Below are 20,982 nucleotides of genomic sequence, written 5' to 3' on the forward strand. Positions count from 1 at the left end.
GCTGCATTCCACTCGGGTGTGCCAGGGCCAGCGCCCTGCTCACACTGCTTTACTGGCACACTGAAATGAACCAGAGCCATCGGTAATAGTGTTAGTTACACCTGTGTTCTTCCTGCTGTGACGAGTCAAAATGTCTGCTGTGAGAGGTTTCTATTCCAAATCAGATGCTGGATTGGCTCACAACAGAGTGCCAATACCTGCGCTGCATTAATTAATTGGTTGTAACCAGAGAGGACAAAATATGTTTGTTACACAACCCAGACCAACAAAAAAACAACAACAAGGCTTTCATTTCCTAAATCCATGAATCGGTCAGAGTAACAAACAGATGGAAAATTGATCATAGACAATGAGCGTGGGATTTCTAGTGTGAGTGTCTGGCTCGCTGTGTCTGATTCATCCTCCTCTCTCCATCTGATTCTGCCCTCCGCATTTCATTCTATTCATCTCCTGAGTGTTTCTGCTTCTAAATCGGTTCTCCTCCTCCTACACAACACGGCATGGTGCGAGGACTGAGAGGTTCTAAGTACCATTCAGATATACTCACCAACACCAACAGTCCACCTCCATTCCCTGACACGGATGCCATATTTAGACCCTGTGCCATTCATACATTTTGTTTTGCTCGTCATGTTGTTGATGCCAGACACTGCAGTTTAAGCACAGAGTGGGCCCTGTGAACAACTGTGATATTTTGGTCATTTCTACCTCTTGTTATGTATTTCTTCTTCTCTCTTTTAGCAGGAGACTGTTTAATGTGTATTATCTGCTGATATTGCTATTAAAAAGTGATCTTCTTCACCCCCCCCCCCCCCCACCACCACCACCACCCCTCCAACCCTCACCCCCACCCCCACCCCTGTTTCTTCATCCCCTCCCTCTCTCAGGTGATGGAGACAAAGAACATGCTTTACTTGGTCACGGAGTATGCCAAGAATGGGGAGATTTTCGGTGAGTGATTTTTTTTTTTTCAAGCACAAGATCAGTCTGACCCTCATAACACTGTCCCCACCCACTACATTTACGTAGTCCCCATATCAGCTGAAAAAAAACTCTGCTTTTTTGCGTCAGAAATGTTTTTGACAAACAAGGAAGTATCAAAGTCTTGCGCTGCTCTTACAGTAATCCTAGCCTCAATTTCCAAGGTCATATAATTGATGGAAATCTGTGAATAATGTCGTGATGTAACCCATGCTGATTGTAATTGTTGCCCTAAATGTGCTGACATTGTTTTCTTGCCATACAAAGTGACGTCACTGACAGCCTGTAACGGCTGCTGAGAGGCAGCCTCCAAGAGAAAAAGGGTGATTTATGACTGTATGTGCTGCAGAATCACCCACACCTGTCTGGTTTACTGCTGTAATGTTCAGATTATACATGATATCAAGATCACTTTCTTCATGCTGGCAAGCAATGACGACATTCCTCCACCGTCATTTACATGGCACTGAGAAAGTCGGATTTCTAGCTGATAAACCTTTGTTCTGGTCTGGTGGGATGTTCAAGGACATTTTTTTTTTGTTTTACTTGTACAGGTGCAGCTATTAGTTTAGTTGAGTTTCTCTTTATTTGGACTATACAAACAGCATTGTAACAGATAACAGAAGTGAAACATGTGACAGGAGACCAAGAAGCTCTAGGCTTATACAGCTAAGTGGAATGACAGTTTGTTTAGTCCAACTAAAACGCCCAAATCCAAAGATAATCCATACTGTCAAATGTTCTCACATTTGAGAGACTGAAACTCGGGAACATTTGGCATTTTTGCTTAAAAAAAAGCCTTGAATGATAAATCAGTCATTCAAATCTTTGCCAATTATTTTTCTGTTGATCAGTTAATCTGTTTATTATATAATTGTTTCAGCTGCATTTAGATTTTTTTTCTTTCATGAAGAGATGGGGTTGAGGACAAGTCATATATACAGTGAACACATCAAATCCAGAGGTCCTAATAGGAGACCAGCAGGATCAAGTTCAATGCCTAAATAGATATCACATTAAAAAAAAAAGCACCCACCTGTTATCATGGCAGCCTAAATGTCCATTTCATAATGTTTATTGAAGGAATAAAAGAGACCAAATGTGGTTATTTTAGCACATTTGGAAGCAAATCACCAGAAGAAAAAAAACAGCTAGAAAAACATTATTTGTTTAGTTTAAACAGTGAAATCCAGTCATATTTTAAGTTTTTGAAAGCTCTTATGTAAAAATGATGTGGACAGTCTGAAACGTACAATAATGAGTTTACATTAGTCAGTCAGAACAAATGACTCGCACTGAAGTACTCTGAAGCGCACTTGTGCTTAAAAGGACAGACAAGTCAGAACATGGCAAGAATAGTACACGAAGATAAGAGTTTATCTTAGTCTGCCATGGCACCAACATGCGCTCTATCGCTGTCACACACGCACAACTAACGCACTCCATTTGTACAATGTGCGCAGAGCAATCTTCAATCCAGTACGCTGGATACGAGCCAAAGGAAATTCGACTTCTTTTGCGTCCCATTGTAGGATTATAAACGTTTAGCTCAAATACTGCTGGATTATTCCTCTCAAAAGCAGAAAAGAATTCTTGAGACATTCCGGCTTTGAACATGGAGACGTAAACTAAACCATGCTGTTAAATATTTCGACAATTATTAACACGGGTGTAGACCTGTCTGATGTGGACTACCTGTAAGTGGTTCATGTTCCACTGAAGATAAATGGCCTCCCCTATTAGACAGTCTGAGAGAGTTTGCACTTAGCCTACTTGCAGACATAGGAGCTGAGAGAATTACTCAGGCTACAGTCTACTTAATAGTCGTGTCTGTGTGTCTGTCTGTGTCTGTGTCTGTGTGTGTGTGTGTGTGTGTGTGTGTGTGTGTGTGTGTGTGTGTGTGTGTGTGTGTGTGTGTGTGTGTGTGTGTGTGTGTGTGTACATACCTTTGTAACTCTGAAACCAGTGTTCCACTTGTGATGTTGACTCAGCAGCAGCTTTGCTCTTGTGACCCAGAGAGAGCTGGGAAGCTGCCTCCCCCCCCCCAATAGGTTCCCCCAAAAGACATTTATATCATGTTCTCAATTTTGAGCAGGAAAATCGTGATTATTATTCTATTTAGAATCGTCCGACTTTAGTAGCTTGTTATCCAACTCAACAAGAGTTTCCCAAAATAGGAGACTATTGCTTTAAATAGTCAATCATGATTGCTTAACCTCATTTTCTATAATCCATAGACGTTCTCATGGATCATCTCCGGGTATTATAAAATCATTGTGTCCTGATTCCTCAGACCCCTCTGCCCTGATTGCACAATGCAATGCAGTTATGCAAGACGTTTATATGTCATCATCAGCTGCAGCAATAGCGGCTTTGACTCAGCGAGGCAGACACTGAGCAGTAGATGCAGCACTAGACGAGTATTACAGTCTTCAATCTTACAAAATTGAACAATCATTTCTGATTTCCGAATAATACTCTCTGGAGGTGGATCAAGTCATTGAGTCATGATGCACTCAGACAAATAGACAAGCTGCCAAGACAGATCTCCAGTCTCCTTCTCCTCCATCACCCTCCAGAGAGATGCCTCCGCTTTTCTGACATGCTGAATTTCTCAGGTCTGCTCCTGGCCATAGGTTTTAAAGAGCTAAAGATGTGAATTAGTAGTAGTGTAGTGGATGCTTAGCAGTCTACTGTATTACAGCAAATCAGTGACACGATGGATGAGCCTCCAATTCTCTCATCAGACCAAGCAGTAAATGGTGTTGTGGAGGATGAGGAGGGGTAGCCTGTGTTTCTGGAGCCGGATAGACAAAGAAGCAGATCTGGGTTTGGCACCAGGAGGCGGAGAGTGATGGGTTCATTCTTGCAAAAGGGTGGGTGGGCACAGTAATGGGCACAGCAGAGGCATCGATGCCAGCTTGTTGATGTGCCTTTGTGTCTGTCTGTCTGTCAAGTCAGTCTGCCGCTCCACGGTCTGCCTCAACACCGCAGGATGGATCAAACCTGGAAATTGGGTCAACCACAAATAAAGCGGAGTAGCAGAGAGCAGAGGCAGAAGAGTATAGAGGCGTGAGCAGGGGACATCCATTTGAATTCGGAAGGTGGTGGGGAAATGTAGGGCATGCATATTTAAGAAAGCACTGCTGGAGAGAGGGGAGTATAATAACTGGCAGTGAGTAAAATCACTCATGCCGATCTCTTGTCTGACTGTTGGGACAGGAATGAGACAAGCAGTGTTGACTTCAAAGGAGCACTTAGACTATTTTTGAGAAGCATTCTTATTTGCTTTGACTGTCAATTTCTATTCCGCTTAAAACCATCCTGCACACTCGCGCGTCACTTTTCTGCAGATCTGGCAGACACCAGGGTGGGGCAGCTTTGACTTTGATGACCTCAAAGAGAAAATCAGAAGTGAATTGGAGAATGAGTGCCCAACAGAGCACCAGTTGCAAGGCTTTCATATCTTATTTCTTAAACAAAATGACCCAAACTTTTTGTTAAAACATGATGCATATATGCTCCCAGATTTATTCACTCTTAGGGTCTGATCTACTAAAGGTGTGCGTGTGTAAAATCACGTGCAAACTTCACACCACCTGCAAAAAAATGTCCATGCAGATCTGCTGACAACGTGCAGTGAGGATTGCGTCTTCCAAATTTGCAATTTAACACACGTTAGCCATTTTGCGTGTTTGCTTGCACGCATATGTAATATTGGGCGTTTCTGCTTGAAGGCGCAAAATACTGGGAGGGAACATGCAAATGGAACAATTTAGCACCCGCAACGATATTTACTAAACCTGAAAGTAGAAATAGGAGAAGTAATTGTTGGGTATTTTAGTATGACTGAAATGTCTTAATCAGATCCGCAAATCCGTTCACAGCTTCTCTTATTGTGGTGAGAAGGAGACGCAGGAAACTAAAGAACACATGGAGAACGTGTTTTACACCTGTAGAAACGTTTTTGAAAAATGATTCAGACATATCGTTTGTCCAGCGATGACATTTCAGAGTTATTGAATGAACTGAATGATGATTGACAGCCAACAACAAGGAGGAGCTACGTAATACTAGCAATGTTCTTACGACTCAGCATTTTCCTGCCTCTGGGTCGTTCCAGCGTATCTGCTTGGATATCCCACCAGTCCCGTTATTCAGGTGAGCTGTTACAGGTCCTGAATGTGTCCCGCAGAATTCACAGGTAGCTTCATAAGGCTCCCAAGCACTCGCAAGGCACTGAATGAAAAGTCACCTGCTCATCACAGAGATCTGGACCTGCTGATCTGTGTTTGTTAGAAGATCTCATCTACCGTCCCTCCTGTTGTATTGCCGACGTTTTATTATTAAGACTTTTTTTCCTCCTTTTTATTTTTCCCAGTGTTGACTTTCATGCTAATAATTTTGTTATATGTATATTTCTTAATTTCAATGGGATGAGATTTATTTTTCCTTTTGCGGTCGCTCTGTTTTCCATTGCTGCAATCACTTTAACAGGCAAACCCCTCATTTAAATACAGCAATTTGCACCTGATTTCAATGAAGCAATTACTCTTAAGTAAATCACCCACAAAACGGGTGCAAAAAACATTTTCTAACTTTTAGAAGGAACACGCAATTTAGTACCCGTTATTTGAGATCTTAGTAAATCAAGCCTGTAGTGTCCCAAATATACTAATTACCCCTTAATGCTGAACATGTACAAGGGGCAATCAAAAAGTTCTGCGACTCCTCCTGTTGCACACGAGCTGGGTGCAGCGCTGTGTTGTGCACTGATTAGGGGGAAACCTTTAGCTTTGTAACTATTCCATGTTACATCACCTGATCAGCAACAGCACCTGAGATCTTCACATTTTTGTGACCACTGGCCCGGTTGCATTTGTGATGTCCCCATAGACTTGCAGAGAGTGTGCATCAAATTTTATATCAAACTCAAAAATATCAGTAACGCGTGCGTTCTCTGCTCAAGTTTCGGGCCCATGGAGACACCACAAATACTCACAAAAATGTGTGTAACTAGGTGCTGATGTTGATCAAGTGATGTAACCTGGAATACTCACGAAGGTTGTTGCTTCCCTCTGCTCAGTCCACGCCACGGTGCCGAGCCCCATTCACCAACAACAGGAACCGTCTCTGAACGTCTTGATTGCCCCTCGTATAAGAATCCTTAAAGTCGATAGATCTTATTATGATATTAAACCTGAAATCTGGATGTTTACTATGTAGTATCTCTAGCAGCAAAGATCTATTGCAGTGATGGAGTTTGAGAGGTCGTCTTACATGCTGCTGTGGAGTCAACTAATGGTACTGAAGCCACATGATTGGCGCAAATGTCCCTTGTACACAATACACTAAATACATTACGAGGACAAAGGCCCATTTATAGACTATACAAGACTGGAACTTCTGTTCAGTGTTCTCACTTGACATTAGGTGTCATCAAATGAGGCTCGGGGCTCACAGACCTGCCCAACACCTTTATACAACAGCAGTAATTATATGCACAGACAAAATCACAGCATTATCCCTCTGCATTCATTTAACCATCACTTAATTCTGATATATAAAGCTAATATCTACCTTTTTGTGCTGGGTTCGGATGAGCAGATTACCTCCTTTTGAATTTCATAAAAAGTGTTTTCAGCTGAGTGCCAGGCAGCATCTTGCGTCGTAGCTTCCATTCATCCACCCGCAAGAGGAAAAAATGTTGTGCCATAATCAACCTGACATGTTTTTCTACATTTGAGCTGTGGTAATTTGCTCTTGCCTTCATTGTATTGTTTGCAGATATTTGGAAACAGTGTAGGTTCTAGTTATAAATAAATCAAACATGTATAAATAATGTCTTATCTTTTAGATGTCTGAATTTCACATAGCCTATGTATTATCCTGTGGGACTGATACTGAGCTATTGCCATCATCACATTTCCGTAATAAAATAACATTTAATTCTTTATTACGGTCTTAACAACCATTTTACAGGAGTATATTCAGCTCACCATGTAAAACATAAATGAGAATTCATCTGTTGCACAGGCATTAATTATCCAGTTAATAAGCTAAAAAACATGATGTGATCCACATGATCTTTTATGTCAAACATCTTCAAGTGTCAGAACTTGAATTAAGTGTTTATATTAAATGGCACATTTATGAAAGTAACACGAGTCAAGGGGACAATGATCCTAAGGTCCTGACGTCGCTTTACTCGCACCCAAAATACATGATGAGAAGATCATACTGCTCACATACCCTTATAGTCTTAGTATAGTATTCTATATTTGTGCTGTAAAATCCTTTTTGATAAAAAACTCCTGCTTGGCCTTGCACTGACAATAATGTCCCTCCAGTAAAACTGCAAGATGCTGGGATTTGAATTTATTTCAAGGGTTATTTATATGTCAAGGCCTGCATGACAAAATAATCTTAACTCATCTCACAGGGTGAATCACACAGGTCACATGGTGACATCTGTAAATAATACCTAGTATGAACCACAGGAGACATTGCAAGCTGTACATTCCTGTAGAAACTTTAAGAAATGTGTGTAATCCAGTGTAATTAATCCTTATCCCCTTTTCAATATTTATTTATTTATTTTCTAAATTCATAGATTTTCTATAAAACATAAAATTTCCCAGATCTCAATATGACATTGAAATTGTTAGTTAAATGTGACCAATGGTCCAAAACCAAAATGTATTAAGTTTAATATCATACAATATAATGCGGAAGAAACCAGCAAATCCTTGTATTCAAAAGGTAAGTTAAATGTTTGGCATTTTAACAAAAGATATTCGGATCGTTATTGGATTATCCTCAATAGTGGCAGATTTAGTTCCAGCTGATTTAATGTTCAATCAAGTTCAGTAATCCTGCCTTAACTATTTAAAAAAAAAACATATGCCCTGATAAGAGATGTGAATAAATAACCGGTGAGTTTGAATAGAAGGGGTGCGTTAAGTGGGTGGGACATACAGGTGTTTGCTTTGTTTTGATTATTTCAACAAAACAGCAGGTTTTTTTATTTTTTATTTGAGGTGCTCCTAAATGGGTTGTAAGTATCTAATGGAAGACGAGTTAACTGTCACAAGCAGTAGCTGCAGCTGATCTTTGGCAGGTTATAACTTGGATGAAAGGGCAGAGCTCCCCTCCAGCTGGCTCCCATCCACTTTAACCCCTTAGGGCACCGGAATTAAATCAGCACTAACATCTATTAACGTGCACATGGATGTGACTTTAATGAGGTGGCTGTATTTAGGGATTTGGGTATCAGTTATCAATGTGGAAACAGAGCGCGTCTGACTGTGTGTGTTTGCCCCTTGTCCTCTACATGTGCAACACACACATTGACATATATATATATATATATATATATATATACACATACACACACGCACACGCACACACACACACACGCACACACAACCCCCATGCCTTCCCCCTGGTGTTATCTGATGTCCAGCCAGAGGTCTAGCCAACAAGGCAGTTTGTACCCATGATGTTTGTCCCCTCCGAACCTGAGCAGCTGTTAAGAGACTTAGCTCCTCACCCAGCTCTCGGCAGAAGTGGAACACAGTGGTTGTTGAGCTGTTCCCTAATACCCCGATGATTCATACTTGTTCACTGCGCTTTCCCAGAATGCAGCGCTGCATGCCTCACTGTGCTGAGGTCCTTACCCTCACCATCATTGTATCTGAAGATTACTCATCCTTCCACTCGGGCAACATACCACATTGTGTGTGTGTGTGTGTGTGTGTGTGTGTGTGTGTGTGTGTGTGTGTGTGTGTGTGTGTGTCTGTGTGTGCGTGTGTGTGTGTGTGTGTGTGTGTGTGTGTGTGCGCGTGCGTGCGTGTGCGTGTGTGTGTTGATTACTCAAACAGTAATGGCTTGTTCAAGTGCTATTGGGGAACAACCAGTTGCAACACAGTGCTGCTGTTTATACAGAGTTATACATAAGATAAGTTGTGGTGTTGGCCATTTGCATTGTAGGGAATTTTTGTGTTTTAAGTCTCAAAACAGTCGAGCAGGATTGTTTTCACAGCTCGAAACAGAAGTCGGTTAATCAAGCTATTAACTGAAATGGGTTTTTTTTGTGCTTTTTGGAACAAAAAAGTACTGATAATGAAAATAATCTTCAGTTACAGCTATAGATGTCTCATTATATACTCAAAACTTCCTGATCTTGCCCTTAAACAGCATGGATATTGTAGCACATAAAAGAAAAACTGTGTTGTATGTCAATGTCTGTGTGAGAGTTACGGAATTATTTTATTTTTATTTTTTCACTAAGTGATTAATGTATGGCTAAGCTACGGAAACCTCCGCTCCTTTCCAGTGTCAGAATATGAAGGGATGCTACCAACAAGTTTTGTTCTTTCCAACACACACCCCGACTTCACACAGTGTTAGTCAGATGCCAGAAAGGATGCGTGACTACTCTCTGAAGCTTCCCCCCTCTCTCCCCCCCACCCCCCCTCACAAATCAACTTGGGTCATTGTTAATGTTCAACACCATGAATTCAATAAAGCAAAGATTGTCTGAAAGTGTGAACCGTTATTTCTGTGATTTTCATAGCTGCCCTCTGTTTGTGATGTTACAGAGAAACCCTTTGGGTCAGTTTGGGTCTGACTGCGTGGTTGAACAATGCTCGTAAAGTTCGTAAGTTCATAAAACGTGTGTCTCTTTTATAGCCCGGCTCTGCCTGACTATTACTAACTGCTTCAGTCTCCGCTGTGATTATAGTCTGGAAACCCAGTTTGCATAAAGGTTTGCTCAGCCACTCTGAAAGGCGACCAGTGAGGGTTTCTATGTGCAAAGATGTTCAAGTGTTCGTCTCTAAATGTTGTTTCGATAATAGCGGCGGTAGAGCTAGATGAAGCGATACGAACGGTTGTAGCAACGTGAGCAAATATTGAGAAATTAGAGTCCAGTTCTTCTCACAGGTGCATACTTGGACCTCATTGACACATTCCCCTCCCCAGTGTGTTTTTTGATTAGCAATGTTGCTTGAAAGCTGCCCTGGTCTCTGAAGGGCCTCCTCTATGGAATTTGCCAGCTACTGTCTAATCAAGTTTTCTCAGACTGTCTGATGTTAGCTATTTATCAACCACATCGCTGATGATGAAAAGGCATCATCTCCCTTAAGTTTAATTGAACAGCTTCGGGCCTTTAGTTGTTTTTACTAAACAATCTTTGTATGCTTTGTGAATACAAAAATGTTCTTTTGTACAATTGACCTTCAGTGTCTTCAGATAATTTCTTTAAAATTCTCTGTTTGCTCATATATGATGTTTATTTGGTGGGGTTTGTTGTGGCTGTTGTGCTTTGTTGTCGGGTTTGGTCGGTGGTCTGTGTCCATGCCAGCTGGAAGGAAAGCCAACGCAGGGTGTCCTATCTTGTTTACCACCGAGTGTGAATTGAAGAGCTAGCGAGCTATCTGGACAGAGAGGTGTGAAGAGGAACCCTGCCGACAGCGACAAACGCCACACTTTTCAAAGTTCATGGGGCTGCAGAAAATCCTGCATCTTGTAAACCAGTATGTCGAGCCAACTTTGTAAAAAAGTAGTGAACGCTAAGTGTGAAAGGTTAGAAAAACAATGAGAGCGGCGTGATAGCAGACAGTGAGAAAAAGGTCAGCGATCTGGATGCTTAGAAAAAGAAGACAGTAAGATTTACAACTGTGGCCCCCCCCACAGGCGGCGTACACTTTGGTTCCGTGTGTCTTTCTAAACAACCACAAACTCGATCGGTCTTACTGCTCTGTGCACACTGTGCTCCGCAGATAAACAGATTAATCTAATGTTGCTGTTACTCACTGGATAAGAACTCAGCCTCATATTTACATCTGTATCTTCATTTATTCTTTGATTTGCTGATTGTCAAATGTGTTTGTGTGTACGCTGTAATCCCAGTGACACACTCTGCATCCTTATACAAACCAACAGGCTCACATGTTAAGCCAATATATTTTAATATAGACATTACAGCATGTAGCAGAAGACCAGTTCTCGGAAATCTCTTTCCCTCCGTTCCGGCTGTGGCTTTGACAAACACATCGCTTTCTCCACCATCAGCCATTGCCTACACGCACACACGCGCGCACACGCACACGCACACACACACACACACACACAGGGTTAGATCAGGGGTTTCCAAAGAAAAATGACATCGTACATCTTGCGCTGAAACAGTTTATAATGCATGCTGTAATGTAGAGCAGCTGTAAACTACTACTGGCACCAGGCCTGCACCTCATCAAAAGTAAATTATCCTTTCAACGCAACCACTAACGCTGAGTGGAATGAAAAATGTGCTCCAATACATTCTTTTCCACTGTGCACTGATACCTTATACTGCGTTTGACAGGCATGTAGAATCATGTTATGCAATCATTGTAAAATATTATCTGCATGTAGCTCTAACATGACATGCCACCTCTTTCCAATGTCTGTCTCTTTTGATGCAGACTATCTGGCAAAGCACGGCCGTCTCAGTGAGCTCGAGGCGAGGAGGAAGTTCTGGCAGATCCTGTCAGCGGTCGAGTACTGTCACAATCGAAACATCGTCCACAGAGACCTGAAGGCAGAGAACCTGCTGCTGGATGGCCATATGAACATCAAGATTGCAGGTACTATAAACACATGTACAGAGGGATCCAGTGACTCGCTGATGGATGAGAAACACAGGTGCTTGCATGGGAGTTTTTGATCTATTGCCTGCCATGATCTCAGCTCGGGTGTAGTTCAGAAATGTCTTAACTGCCTGCCCAGGCCATTGGCACAGTGTTGAGAAGTGGTCGGAGGTTGTTTGCGAAATAGCTGTTGGCTGAAAGATGCCAAGACAGAAATCTTAAAATCTCAGCATGAATCCAAAGCCTTGTCCTACCTTTTCAAAACTAATGATTAGAGGAGCTCAAACATCTGTCCCCGGAGAGCCCCAGCTTTAATTGAGGGGGAAACATTAACAATGGAGGATAAAAAGAGGAACAGACCCAGAGGCAGAGATTTGAGACTAAGCTGGGGGTCTGTACTACAAGCATCAAAGTGTGATCATTAGGCAACTGGCATTTAGAGCTAGCGAGTGAGAATGTCACCCTACTGCTGTGTCCCACAGGAGGGGATGCTTTGGTAGTAGGCGGGGCAAGTTTGGGTTTTTATGAGGAGGAGGAGAGGAGGTGGTGAAGTGAATCGGCTACTTTGGAGACAGAGTAGCGGCTAAGAGGATGAAGGAAGAATGATAAGGAGCGTGCAGAGCAGGGGGCCACGTGTGGCCAGCTGTGACAATGCTCCGAAAGAGGCAGAGGTTTATCTTCGGCTTTATTCAGAGCTGATACTGAAACCCATCTAAGGTGAAGTGATCACATGAAGCCAGCTAAAAATACAGGTGTGGAAGAATACCAGACACCCTGTGCATGAATGTGTGCTGCAGAGATAATGGCATCTTGTTCTCAAAGGACGTCACATCATAGACCTCAAATAGTTGGGTGAAATCATTGTTTACTGAGCTTTCCAGCAAGCACCCCAGTGAACCGGAAAACAAATTACGGTTAATAATCTGTGACTTTCATTTGTAAAAGTAAAGTATATAAGTGTCCACTGTTTCTCAGAAGGCTCCAAGATGATAAATGAGATATGTTATTATCCCAGCAGTAATTTTCGCAAACATGTCTGACTCACAGCCGATTGTCCCCACAGCAGATTAGATTTGAAGCAGGGAAACAATGAACAGAACATTACCTTGCTTGTGATTACAGAAAATGTCTCTGGAGAGGACATCAGCAGCAAAGTACATTTTGTTCTTCTCTTACCTACTGCATGCTCTGCCGAGATAGGTACACAAAGTTTGGGAAGTAAACATGTTACATTTGTACTGTACATGAGAGTGTCTCGTTTCACTCCACTTCTTTACTGCACTGGGTGAGGACCATTAATGTCAGTTTATATCGGCCATTCATTCAGTCATGGGGAAGGATGTGTGCCTATACTCTGTTAATCTGCATCCAGAGCTGCAATTAATGATTATTCTCATTGTTAATTAATCTACTTAATATCTTCAGATGTGAAATGAAAATTGGTTGGGGATCAACTTACTCCACAACTTGAAACGTACAAAGTATTTTTTTTCCTCTAAAATGTCAAGCAAAATAGTTTAAACTAGGTAGAAGAGAATCTGCACACTTGCATCACTTAAATTACACAATTAAAGTCTGCAGCTATAACTTGTACCTAGTTTGTGCTCATTTATGGTTCCAACATCTTTGCAAAGATTTAGCTGGGTGGAGCAGTGGTCTTCCTGCATTATCAGGATAGTGTAAATAGTCCGTTTTTCAGAGCCCAAAGGAAACATCTTCAGATTGCTAGTTTTTTCCAAACAGCAGGGCTAGCTTAACTCACTAAAGAGATGAGGCAGAAATGCCCACATCCTCTTTTCTCTCACACTGTACATTGTGTACTTATTCTGTATCTATTAAAGGCACTTTATTTTATTTTATTTTTTTTTTTTTTTTGTCAAATGAACTGCGTAGGTACAATAAATACTAAATCAATAGGTCTTAAGACTAGTTTAAAAAAAAAAAAAAATTCTTTCGAGACTCACTTTTAATTAGTTGTTTCCCACCTTTTTAATTTATTTGTTAAAATGAAGCTTTTATTTATTTGTACCATTGGATGTGAACCACATTCAATTTAAAGCTGCAGAGTAAGTATAAATGGTGTAATACAAATAACATTTCTAATAATTATTAGTTCAGGCTCTGCAAGATTAGGTAGTAATGCTGAATCATTTTAATTTAAAACATACTTATGTACAGAATTTAAAAAAAGAACAAACGATGTGAAGTGTCGCGTGGTGATCCTCAGCCCCCAGGCTGCTGGTCCACTTTCTAATTCAGCTTTGCGGGAATACAGTCCAAAGTCCGATCGCTCGTCTAATCCAAATGCTCAGTTAGTAATGATATGATGCAGGTAAAAAAAACCTCACACATCCCTTTTTTTTTTCTTTTTTTTTTTGGGAGACCTTGCACCAGGGAGGTTTTGTGTTCTTGCTTGATGGATGACTTTAGCACTTTTATCAAAATTATCAATTCGTTTTCTGTTTCTCAACTAATCGTATCATCAGTAGTCTGAATATGCACGTCCAGACATGGTGCCCATGCTTCAGGGTTTTACAGTACCTGCAGTCCAGTGGTGCCTCCCCGCTCTCTAAAGGCCACCTCTGTTCAGTCTGTGTGAAGCTTAATCGGCGGTCAGTCAAAGAAAGGTCATGCTCATGGTGGCTGCAGAGGAGAGTAGAACGGTAGCAGCGGGGAGTGCCCTTAATGTTTTCACTTCAAACAGCCCTCTTTTAGGTTTTGAGTTGACAGATTGAAGGGGATGGAAAGAGAGGAGGAGAAGGAGGAATACCACAAACAAAAGCGAGTAGCTGGATCAAAGAAGAAGAGGAGGCCCTGCCACCGTAGCAGTAGGAAATATGCTGTATATATTGTGTTTTGGATTGTGTTGATATTACATGTATAAAAATACAAAACAAAAATGGTATCAGAGATCCATTTTAACAAATAAAAAACCACCATCTCATACATTGTCTCATATCACTAAAGTGTTACAAAAGGGTGTTTATAGCCTCATTATATGAATTTTTCAAATTTGAAACCATCCACAAAGTGATGTCACTGGAAGTAAACCAAATTCTAAAGGTTGCTTTGGTCAATTAAACAGTGTAGACATTTCAAACAATCTCCAGATCAGGGACATGTTGAAGATACTCTTATTGCTTTTTGTATACACAATGGATTCTGCAGCAATCCAAACAAATGGAAACCCCTATGGTTGTTTTCAAGTTTTTGAATTGTCTCTAATATTCAAGATTTAAAAAAAAAAAAAAGTAACAATGGCAATTTAAAATAAGTAAAACGCCCTGCTTAGGCATTTGAGTTAAACAATGAAAAATTATGAGGGCTAATCTGCATCTTCAGGACTGCGGTGTGATGATGATCAGATTTGATTGGCAGCGATGAAACAACCTTCCAATTGTGGTTAAATCCTGATTGTTGCTCAAAGGTGTATGATAACTGAGTCCTCCCTTCAACAGTTAGGAGAGCACAAAAACCATGCAGCAAATGTTTGAACTTTGGCACAAAAAGCTATAAAAATAGAGGAGAATCGTCATGTCAGCAAAATGACTCAGTAACATCCGTTTCTACAGGCTCTACAATATCTATCTAAAGTTTTCTAATATTAGCCAGCACATGTTACCAGTCGGACCAAGTAGGGTTGTATCAGCAAAACCCATAAGTGCACTAAATCTGCTTTTTATTTCTTATAATTTAACTTTTCATTTGCAAGAGGAAGCGTTTGTTACTTCTTCTTCTTCACGTGTTACTCGGTAGCTTTTAATTAAGTCAACTCTTTCAAAAGAGTAAAAGAGGCTGAAGTTTTGGGAACCTGAGGAGAAAGAAAGAGTTTGTAGGTGAATGCAAATGTGAGGAGAGGAGAACACAAAGGGAGAAAGGAAGGATGAATCTGAAGCAGTGCGGCCTCAGCTGCAGCCATAACTATATTAATATGCATAGCTTGTAATTACAAATGACTGCTGAAGGCCGTCCTCTTACAGCTGCATGATATCAGTCATACACACAAATGCATATGCATACACACACACACACACGGTGTTATAAACCGTTAGAGAGTGTTCCAGTGTGACATGTAAAAGCTAATATTATGCTAATACTGTTGTGCGCGACGCACGCCCACCCCGCCCCTCCTGTTGAGCTGTGACTGCCGTTCGTAGCCTGCAGCGTGCTGGAGTGTTTGACGTCAACCAGTCTGCTCAGCATTCAGCTCCATGAAATGGGTCACAGCTTCTGACGATAAACCAACTGCACCGCTCGGCTCGGCTCTGCCTGCATCTCACATCTCACCTTCACAGCGCCATCAGACAGTAAACATACTTGTAATAAACCGACTGTGTCACACTGCTTTACTCTCCACTTTTTTTTTTTTTTCAGCCACACCTGCTGCCACCTGCATTGCAGTAATTAAACGGTTTGACGACATGCACTCGTGCACACCGTTAAATCTGCTATCTCCTTTTCAGGTGGAGTTTGCACTGTGCTAATCTCTGTAATCCTGACTCCTACGTGTATTAGAAACTATAATCTCCTGCACCTTTTTCTTATGTGTGCAATCAGAACAGCCTGCGGTCATCCTCATCATCCTCATCATCCTCATCATCATCATCCATCTTTTTAAAGTGTTTTTTTGAGCATTTTTCCTTTGTTTGAAAGTGGACAGTTGTGGGGAGAGAGGGATTGGCAATGGCATGCAGCAAAGGTCGCTGCCAAGAAATAACCATTGTGATCACAGCATATGGTTCAATTGTTAGACCTCCAGACACCCGCAGGGTCTAAATTTTAGAGCCAAAACAATTTGTTCGCGGATAGACAAAAAGCAAAAGGCCCTAATATTTTAAATCATATATCAATGGCGCTGCCAGCTTGTGAGGATCTGCTGCTTTTCTCTTTTTAATATTTTTAAGTTGCCAGTTTATTAGTTACAGTTAATTCGGTCCACCTCATTCATGTCAATAATGGGAGGCTAAATAATGGAACTACCTCCCTTATATAACGCAGTTCAGTTTAACTCACCACAGTAAAGTGCACAGAATGATCATAAAGTTGAATAAACATCTTTGTGAAATGGTTTAAACTAAAACTGAAGATCATAACCTGAATAAATGCAGGCTGTTGTAATTGATTGCATCATCATGTAGCATTTACCAGGCGTACCTAAAAAAAAAAGTCATCAATGGTCACATTTGTAACTAATAACTGAAATATACTAAAATAACACAATAGGAGATGTTGTGTGTTAGTGGTCTGTTGGAATTAGACGGACAGTGTGTTGTTGATTATTTCAATTGCAAATGATCATATTTAAGAATTCAGTTTTATTAAAGTGTGAAATCACAAGATAAGTCCTACGTTACATAAGGTTGAGACCTTACAATAGGAATAAAGCTAAGAAAAAGAAAAGGAGACACAATCTGTCTAGTAGTCTTTTACACGTGTGTGTGTGTGTGTGTGTGTGTGTGTGTGTGTGTGTGTGTGTGTGTGTGTGTGTGTGAACCCACATTACCTCCAGCCCCATTATGTAAGCCAGATTTTTTTTTTTTATATCTGTTATTTATTTGTTTTGCAATACAAAAAAATTCTGTTTATGTAACTGTTTCAAATTATGGAAAAGACAGTGGGGGTGGAGGGTGAAGTGAGCCAGCTGATTGTCTGTTCCTGTAGCTCTCAGGTCCCATGACACCATCCCATTGATAACCAGCTAACTAATCTATTGTCAGGTTGTTGTTTTGTTTTTGTTTGTTTAAAAAAAATAAATAAATAAATAGCGACAGTTCATTTATAAACAAAATCATTCATATTAAAACTAACTACCAGTGCTCATCACAAATTGAAGAGATTGCATTTACAATGAAGAGAAAACCATCAGTCTAAGAGACTATTTTTCATTCCTGCATGAGCAGCAAGTCTTGTGAAAACCAAACAAGAGTAGACAAAGTCTACTGAAGAAGATTTGAGAACAAGGGAGATGGTATGAGAAAGGAGGGAACATGTGTGGAAGGGATACGAACTTATATAAAAAAATAAAAAAATAAAAATAGGGGGTTGGCTGAGTGATTGCAGGCATGCACGTTGGCTCAGTGTGATTTGGCAGATTTTACTGCAGCTTTTAAGTTGGATTTTAATGAAAGGTATTCGTGCACTTCTCAACGTTTTGTGTGTATTTTTGTAGGTGCAAGTTACAAAATTCTCCATCTTTCTCCTCTGAGGGTTACGATCTAATTTTCAGTCACTCTACAGACAGCCAATCAGAGCACAGCGCTGATGACCTCATGTCAGTCTCCAGGGCACGTTACCTCATACAGAGGGCCCTTTCCTCAATGTACAAATATGTGGATCACGTATTACATAATGCATAACCTGCATGAAGACACTCTCCATCACAATGCATTACCCACCATTGTTCTAGACTTTATCTGTGTGCAGCTGAACCACCCGAGTTGTCAGTCATTGCAGCTACACTGTAGATCTTCACAGAGTCACATCTTTACTTTTTCACAGGGATTATGGGCTTTTTACAGACAGTTTTTACAAACTTCAGTGTTTGACATTATCTTTAACCTACTCACCCCTGATGTTTCGCCCCCTGTAGATTTTGGTTTCGGGAACTTCTTCCAGCCTGGGGAGCCTCTGGCCACATGGTGCGGGAGCCCGCCCTACGCTGCTCCAGAGGTCTTTGAGGGACAACAGTATGAGGGCCCGCAGCTTGACATCTGGGTAAAATGACTGATTGCATAAAGAAGACAAATAGTTCATCAAAATTACATAGTTACATGGATTTAAATTCATGTCATCCTTTGTTGTGCACTTTTGAGCACCATTTGCTTTAGAGAGCTAAATGAAATCAGCTGATGTAATTCACTTCCGAAAACATAATCTAAATATAACAATGGAAGCAAAGTTTGAATTTCACGTCAGCAGGTTTGGTTCCAGTTAAAACATTCTGTGGTGGAGTGTAATTTCCCAACCGCAGTTCATAACTTCCTGTGTGTAATCATTTCCCATATTTTTGCTTGTAAACCTGGGTATGTGCCATTGCATACGCAGGTGCATATGTGTGTCACTGCAAATTATAATAATTATTTACATGTTTATATCTGTAATTGATGATCTACTGACTGTTCCTAGTTCCTGCCCTGACCTTGTTCCCTGCGTCTCTCGATGTTTCTAGAGTATGGGGGTGGTGCTTTATGTGCTGGTGTGTGGAGCGTTGCCCTTTGATGGGCCCACTCTGCCTGTGCTCCGACAGAGAGTCCTAGAGGGAAGGTTTCGCATCCCCTACTTCATGACTGAAGGTAAGAAGAGAGGAGCTCATGAAACACATACTAAGAGACACCTCAGTATCTCGTATTCCTGTAAATGCTCCCACATGCAGTGAATTTGTGAGACACCTTCCGGTCATTTTTATTCCACTACGCAAGTCAAACCGAGAAAAAGAAATGGCATGAAACTTCCTGTAAGGAACACTGACGCATAGACGAATAGATCACGCTTTCCTATTTGAGTCACCATACGGCTGAATGTTGACTGGCAGACTCTCTTGTAGCTCCAACCAGTCAGGCGGTCATTTCATTAGCGACAGAGCATTACGCTCATTTGAAGGGGATGTAGTTTAAGGCTCTCTGTCATTGTCCTCTGTAATGTGTGTGTATGTGACAGTGTGTGTGTGCATGCATGCAGGCTGCAGACCGAGTCAGGTTGGCTTACTGTCTCCAAGCAGCCCTGCTGTTAGCGGCTGTGCTAGCTTGCTGGCTGCAGATTAAATCCAGAGCTGGGGCTGTTTATGTAACCAGGGGAAGAGCCAGTGAAACCCTCCAGCAGCTTGACTGTCTGTCCCTCTGCGGAGAGTCTGTCTGTAGGTTTGTGTGTCTGTTTGACTCACACTCTGTCAGACATCATCCTGTCGGTCTGTGGCTCTTGTCCTCTTTCCCTGTATCCCATCTGCAACTTCTCCACAGGAGGTGTGGTGAGAGAGTCAACCAGATTTTCTTTCCCTCTCCCTCTCTTCTGGACCTTGAAACAATTAAGACATACGGTGAATGTAGAAGTGTAATGTCAGCTCTGTGGCCAGACTGACACTCAAACCCGCCTCCCCATCCCCCCAGTCCAGCCCCTGTTCCCCGACCAAGGAGAACAGAGTGTGCTGATTTCTTCATCCAGAAACAGTCCATCTTATTTCCTCCTGTTGCTCTCACCAGCCAACACTTTGGTACACAGCACAGCCCAGCACCGCACACTAATAAACTCTCATTAGAACATCTGAGCACTGTGAATGATCCGGTCTCCTCCATGCCTAGTGACTAACTACAGAAGAAGTTGTGGTTTGTCTCCTCTGCTGTTGATATTACACAGGCTGCATGCAGCTTAATGTTGCTGCTTGTTGCATTTTATTTACTTCTTTCTTGCGTTGCAGCAAAACAGCTCACTAATCACAACCTGAGACAAAATAGGGTGTTTCTTTCAAGATTCTAGATTGCAGTTTGCGTTACACTTCATTTATACATGTCGTTATGTTTACAACCATGTTTGATGGTTATCTTTTAAATGCATGGGTTATAGGCTGTTGATTACGGAGTGATTTACATCAGTATAATAGATATAAACTTAAAGTCAGCCTCAACTTCTTGCAACACAGCACTATTCCTCTTCGTTGGGGGATTCGGTGCAACCGTACACTACTGGGGCACTGAAAGTGTTAACTGGGATGCTTCTGTGGTTAAGTCATAGTGGTGTAATGTACTGGCTAAGAACAGAGTGTCAATCAATCAGCCAGCCAGCTACACGGTTATGCAGCGTTGACCCCCTTTACATAGTCTAATCTCCCCTGTTGGGTAGTAAAAGCTCCGCTTCAACTGTTGCCATGTACACGGCTGCAGCAACAAGCAGAGCCGGAGTAACTTCTGGGTCAAACAAATTGTAGCGATTGCATTTGGTGCAGATCGTAACTTAGCAGCTGCACAAGGTGCTAAGAGGCCACAGCATGAGGTAAACGTGTAGTGAAGGGGACACAGTATGCATTATGCACATACTGTACATCATGGTGTAAAAAAAGGATTTGGCTGAACTACCAGGCACGAGGTAGAAAAATGTGATGTAAGCAGGCGTTAGTAGATCAGCGGGGCAACTGAGAAGAATGTGCCACAGGGAGGCAATGTCGGCAGCGAGGTCCTTGGACTCTGTGATGTGAAACACGGAGGTCTCACTCCTAATTCTGTGATCAAAAACAGGATATTTACTGTTAGTGTAAGTTAATAAGGAAAGACGGTGAACTATTTTCTAGTTTAGTATTTTAATTTATGCCTGAGACGTTTATTTGCTGTGCCTCTGAAGTTTCTAAATAAAAAATACATTATCATAAGTACATTTTAAT

The 20,982-nt window shown here is 41.4% G+C and overlaps 1 protein-coding gene across 3 annotated transcripts in view; it reads left to right on the plus strand.

The window, feature by feature from the left end:
• Positions 1 to 20,982, plus strand: part of sik2b (salt-inducible kinase 2b) — a 49,993-nt gene that overhangs the window by 12,148 nt on the left and 16,863 nt on the right. For all 3 annotated transcript variants that reach the window (XM_069148079.1, XM_069148080.1, XM_069148081.1), the window contains exons 3-6: positions 888 to 951; positions 11,451 to 11,612; positions 18,205 to 18,329; positions 18,784 to 18,907. In XM_069148079.1, the coding sequence (XP_069004180.1) occupies positions 888 to 951; positions 11,451 to 11,612; positions 18,205 to 18,329; positions 18,784 to 18,907 (475 nt within the window). The remainder of the gene's footprint in view (positions 1 to 887; positions 952 to 11,450; positions 11,613 to 18,204; positions 18,330 to 18,783; positions 18,908 to 20,982) is intronic.

This window comes from Embiotoca jacksoni, unplaced genomic scaffold (assembly GCF_022577435.1).
Source record: "Embiotoca jacksoni isolate LCO1_2020_lvr unplaced genomic scaffold, fEmbJac1.0.p SCAF_14, whole genome shotgun sequence".
Classification (NCBI taxonomy): Eukaryota; Metazoa; Chordata; class Actinopteri; family Embiotocidae; genus Embiotoca; species Embiotoca jacksoni.